The 4,917-nt window shown below is 37.6% G+C and overlaps 1 protein-coding gene across 22 annotated transcripts in view; it reads right to left on the bottom strand.

The window, feature by feature from the left end:
- Positions 1-3,955: 3,955 nt before the first annotated feature.
- LOC143029186 (uncharacterized) overlaps positions 3,956-4,917 on the bottom strand; it is a 42,940-nt gene continuing 41,978 nt past the window's right edge. For all 22 annotated transcript variants that reach the window (XM_076191721.1, XM_076191707.1, XM_076191717.1 and 19 more), the window contains one exon: positions 3,956-4,794. In XM_076191721.1, the coding sequence (XP_076047836.1) occupies positions 4,225-4,794 (570 nt within the window). In that variant the 3' untranslated portion in view covers positions 3,956-4,224. The remainder of the gene's footprint in view (positions 4,795-4,917) is intronic.

Genomic DNA, 4,917 nt, shown 5'->3' with positions numbered 1-4,917 from the left:
GGAGCATTGTCTCATAGAGTAGCCACCATGTCCTTGTGAATTTCCTGAGTAGATCCAAACACGACCGCTGCCAGGCAGTGAATGTATATATAATATCACAACCACTTACATACCCATCTTACGCAAGCACTGTGATGTGTAAGCAAATAGTTGCAGTACTGCTTACACTGGTCAACAAAAAGAAACATTGTTTTTAACCCAAAATATAAAGTGGGTGAATTTAATGGTGATTATTATGTTAAATTCAAATATGTTTTCAGAATTTGTCTATCAGGCATTTTTTGTGATATAGTTTACTCTTGTAACAAATATATGTCTTTAATTAATATATATCAGGATGATATTACTAATGTACTGACCTTTCAAATATAGCAATACTGTATTAGCTTTCCCTAAAAAAGCGTAGACTCCGAGGTGACTTGATATAGGTCTTTAAAATTCTAAAGGGAATTGACATCAAAAGTGACAAAATTTTCACACAATTTGGAAGTGGGTAGAAACAACTTTGCCAACTGTGTAGTTAATGAATGGAATAAACTTCCTGCAGAGGCAGTGCAATGTAGTTCAGTTCAAAGCTTTAAGAATCATTTAGATAAACACCTAAGCAAGATGCTGTAATGATTATCATTTATTTTACATTATTTGTTTTTGTTTTGTTATCGAGGAGGTGAGGAGGAGAACAGGGGTGGAAAGGGGATAGAGATAGGGTTGATGAAAGAGTGTTGGGATGGTTTGGACACATGGAAAGAATGAGTGAAGAAAGACTAGTAAAAGAGGTATGGAAGGCAGATATGGAGGGAGTGAGCATGAAGGGACGTCCTAGGATGAGGTGGATGGATGGGGTGAAGGGGGCTTTGAGGAAGAGGGGAATGTCTGTTGAGGAAGGACGGGAGAGGACAGAAGACAGGGGTGAATGGAGAATGGTTGTATATGGATGATGTTTTGATGCATAAGGTGGAATGGGTGGGGGGGGTAGTATGTGTGAGCAAATTTGACGCAACCCGAAGGGATTTCTCCCCGTTTTCTCCTTTATGCATGGGGGGATGGAGAGGGGGGGGTCGCCGATTTAATGAAGTGGCCTTGCTGTGGATGTGCTGTGTCTTGCGACACTGCTTCTGACCCAGGGCAGTGGACAAGGTGCAGGGATGACCTGTCGTCCGGGAGGTGCTAAGATGAGAGGGAGGGTGGAGGGGTGTGGAGTGTGTTCGGGGGTGGAGTGGGTGGGAGTGATTTTGTGCCTTTTCCTTTTTGGCTACCTCCCTTGTAAGGGGGAAAAAGCCTTGGTATATGTATGTATGTATCATTTGTCTGATTCTCATTTATCATTAGTTATATGTCCATTTATTATCATTTACTATTTACCTGTTTGTTTATTATTCAACTATACCTATGCATTTATTTTATTTGATATTTACATTAGTATAGTTTTTATTTGTTTATCTATTATCATTATCATTATGATTTTTTTCGCATCCAACTTAGATATGGACCAAAAGGTCTCCTGTCGGCATGCTCCACCTTTGTAATCCTTTGTAAATTTGGCTTCCAGAACATCTCTACTAAATGTTTAACAGTAATCAGCTAGCAAAGAAGGGCTCCACTTCCCTTAGTACCGAATTTCCATATTCAAAATGTCCTGGTGAAGCCTCTCGGCATGCTTGTCAATTGACTGCACCAAGTGAGAGTGCAAGAAGTGGATATATAGGCTCATATTGTATCCCAAGTTTTTGTATTAAGTCTATGCAAACTTTCTTGAATGATAGCTATGCAACTTTTTCAACATCAGTAAGCACTTCATCATACTTTTGATCTTACAACAGTTCCCTAATCTGTAGTCCTACAAAAGTACCTTCTTTGATTTTGGCGTCACTTATTGTTGGAAATATATATCTCAAATATTTGAATCCCTTGCCAGTTTTATCCATACCTTTGACAAACTTCTTCATTAACCTTTGCTTGATATACAAAGGCAGATAATTTTTCTCAGGATCAACAAGTGGAGTACCAATGACATTCTTCTCTCATGGAACCAATTATCACTTTGGCCACACTTTCTTTATATAGTGATCTTTTTTTCTATCCCACTCACAAAGAAAGCAACAAAACTTAGTGTGACCATCTGCACTCCAAGTAAAAGTGCCACTACCTTTGGTCATCACAGAAATTCAATTTGAATTCCTCATACTTTATTTTTGTTTTGTTTTTTGCAATCAAAGCTTTATACTCTTACATGGTTCCTTCATATTAGCTGCATGAGACAGAGGGAAATTTATTTCCATTAGCAGGACTGCCTTCAAACTTTCTTTGGAAGAGTCAGTAAACAAGTGCCAAGTGGAGTGATGATTGGAAAGGACATGAAACCAGATAAGCATATAAACAAGATGTTCGGAGAAACCTACAACTTATTGAGAGCAATCAAAGTGGCATTTACCTATATGGACGAAGAAATGATAAGGAAAATACTTACTACACTAATAAGACCAAAACTCGAGTACGCAGCATCACTTTGGACACCCAGTACCAAAAAGAATATTAAGAAACTAGAAAGATTACAAAGAGTGACAACAAAACTAGCACCGACACTCGCCGAACTAACATATGAGCAAAGACTATCCAAATTGAACCTACCAACTCTGGAACAAAGAAGAGAAAGAGGAGATTTGCTAACTATCTACAGAATAATGAAAGGAATGGAAGTTTTAGACAGGAACGACCTATTAATGTGGGACAACGGTAAAACAAGACACGGAAAAAAATTGAAAAAGGATAGTTATAGAAAAAACTTGAAAAGGAACAGTTTCCCACACAGAGGGATAAATACATGGAACAAATTAGACAACAAAACAGTATGTGCTAACACTATACATGATTTTAAGATAAAACTTGATGCGGAGAGATACAAAGACGGGTCACCACGAGCATAGCTCCCCTCCCGTATATTACAACTAGGTAAATACAACTAGGTAAATACTCAGTTGTGTTATACTCACGATCAAGGTCTTTCATAAAGACTGGACATCATTGCAGAATAGCAGACCATCCTCAAATGAGGAAATTTTCTTGGAAACACAATGATGATCACAATAGAAAAAATTAAAGAAGTGTATTGGAACACAAAAAACTACACTTGTCAACAAAGAATTTGTTCCAAGAGAGAGGGCACCTCTTTTCCAGGTATTTTTACATTCTAAATAAAAAAAAAAAAAAAAATCCAAAAAATGTTGTATCACCCATAGTTTTTTCTGTTCCAGTACACTTCTTTAAATTTTTCTATTGTGATCATCACTGTGTTTCTAGACCATCCTCAACTGAGGACAATTTCTTGGTAACAAATTTTTTTTTATTTTTTTTTGGATTTAGAATGTGAAAATACCTAGAAAAAAGGTGCCCTTTCTCTTGGGACAAATTTTTTGTTGACCATTGTTATCATTTATACCAAAATACATAAAGACGACAGCTCGTAAACATTAACGGTTTGGGTGTGGTATTTTCCCTATTTTGTCTACCTCAATGCAGGTTTGTAGCTAGGTTGATATTTGTGTGGAAGTGGTCTATTTCTATTGTAGATCTTCATGTATTTATCTATTTCCTTATACATGTATCCAACACTAAGGCCCTGTTCACACTACTGGTTTAAACTGGGCAGAAACAATGGCAGTTCAAACTCCAGAATCTTATTTTTCAAGAAGCAGTTTCACCCCAAGAGCCAAGCCACCAACCCTGGCTAGCAGCAGAAGTCATACCGCTGTAGCATCAGCATGTCTGGTTCCTGCAGTGCAGGAACAGACAACACTGGACTCATCCTTTATTGTATAACGTAATAACACATGGGATGTTCATAACATTGTACCCCAAGTTGAGGGACCACAAAAGGAAATCTTGCTGGAACAAACTTGAGAAGACATTGCCTCAATAGATGCCAAATTGAGGGATTCTATTTCTCCAGAAGAAAAACTTGTTGTAACAATAAGGTGAGTCCTTTATTGTTGTATACATACTTATTATTTTTATATCCAATTTTTGTAAAAAATATCAAATCCTTTCACTCGTCAAAGTAATCAATCACCTGTATCACTGAACTATCACTTTATTAAAAATTGGAGTCTTTTATTGTTGTAAGTTGTGCATGCTCAACTTTTTTTCCATTTAAGGTTTGTAAAAAATATTAAATCCTTTCACCAATCAAAATAATTAATCAACATGTATCACTGAACTATTACTTTACTAAAAAGTATCAATATAATCTGAGTGTGTATCAGAGCCAGAGCTAGCAGCTCCTGGAGAATGTGTTGGTGGGTGGCTTAGTGTCGGTGTCTGACTATTATGTCTTGATGTACTTGCATGTGGTTCTTTGTATGAGTGTGTGTGGTGGACTGGGTGTGTTTCATGGACTGCTGAGCCTGTACAAGCTGGTGATGGAGCTGTCGGATAGATTTGTGAATGAAGTGCTTGTGTGTGACCAGTGTATCCTGAATGAACTGTGTATTGTTGACCATGTGAAGGTGGATTGTGGACTAGCTGTGCACGCTGAATAACATTCATTATTTCAATTTTGGCCATCAGGCGTCTATTTTCAGGCACTTTTTTCATTTCTTTAGAAAGTGATAAACAAAAGAGTCTGTCTTCGTCGTCCTGTTGCTCTTCTTCTTTTCGTCTAAACAATAAACTTTTCTCTAAGATGTCAGCAAAATGTTTGTCAACTGGATCTAACTTCAATTTCTTTTTTCCTGGTGAACTTCCATTCACAAGACGTTCTACTGTTACATCTTCATCATACATGCATGTGAGTGGGGTCTGAAAAAAAAAAGAGGAAAGTTGCAAGGGAATGAAGTGACTGAGTGGGGGATGGGTGTGAGAGTGGGATGTCCCCTCTCCCACAGTAGGGAGCTGTTGCATTTATTTAGCTTCAAATAATGC

This window comes from Oratosquilla oratoria, chromosome 10 (genome assembly GCF_046742065.1).
Source record: "Oratosquilla oratoria isolate Oo_2021 chromosome 10, ASM4674206v1, whole genome shotgun sequence".
Classification (NCBI taxonomy): Eukaryota; Metazoa; Arthropoda; class Malacostraca; order Stomatopoda; family Squillidae; genus Oratosquilla; species Oratosquilla oratoria.
Note: the sequence above shows the minus strand (reverse complement) of the source record. Positions and strands in the feature narration are given on the sequence as shown.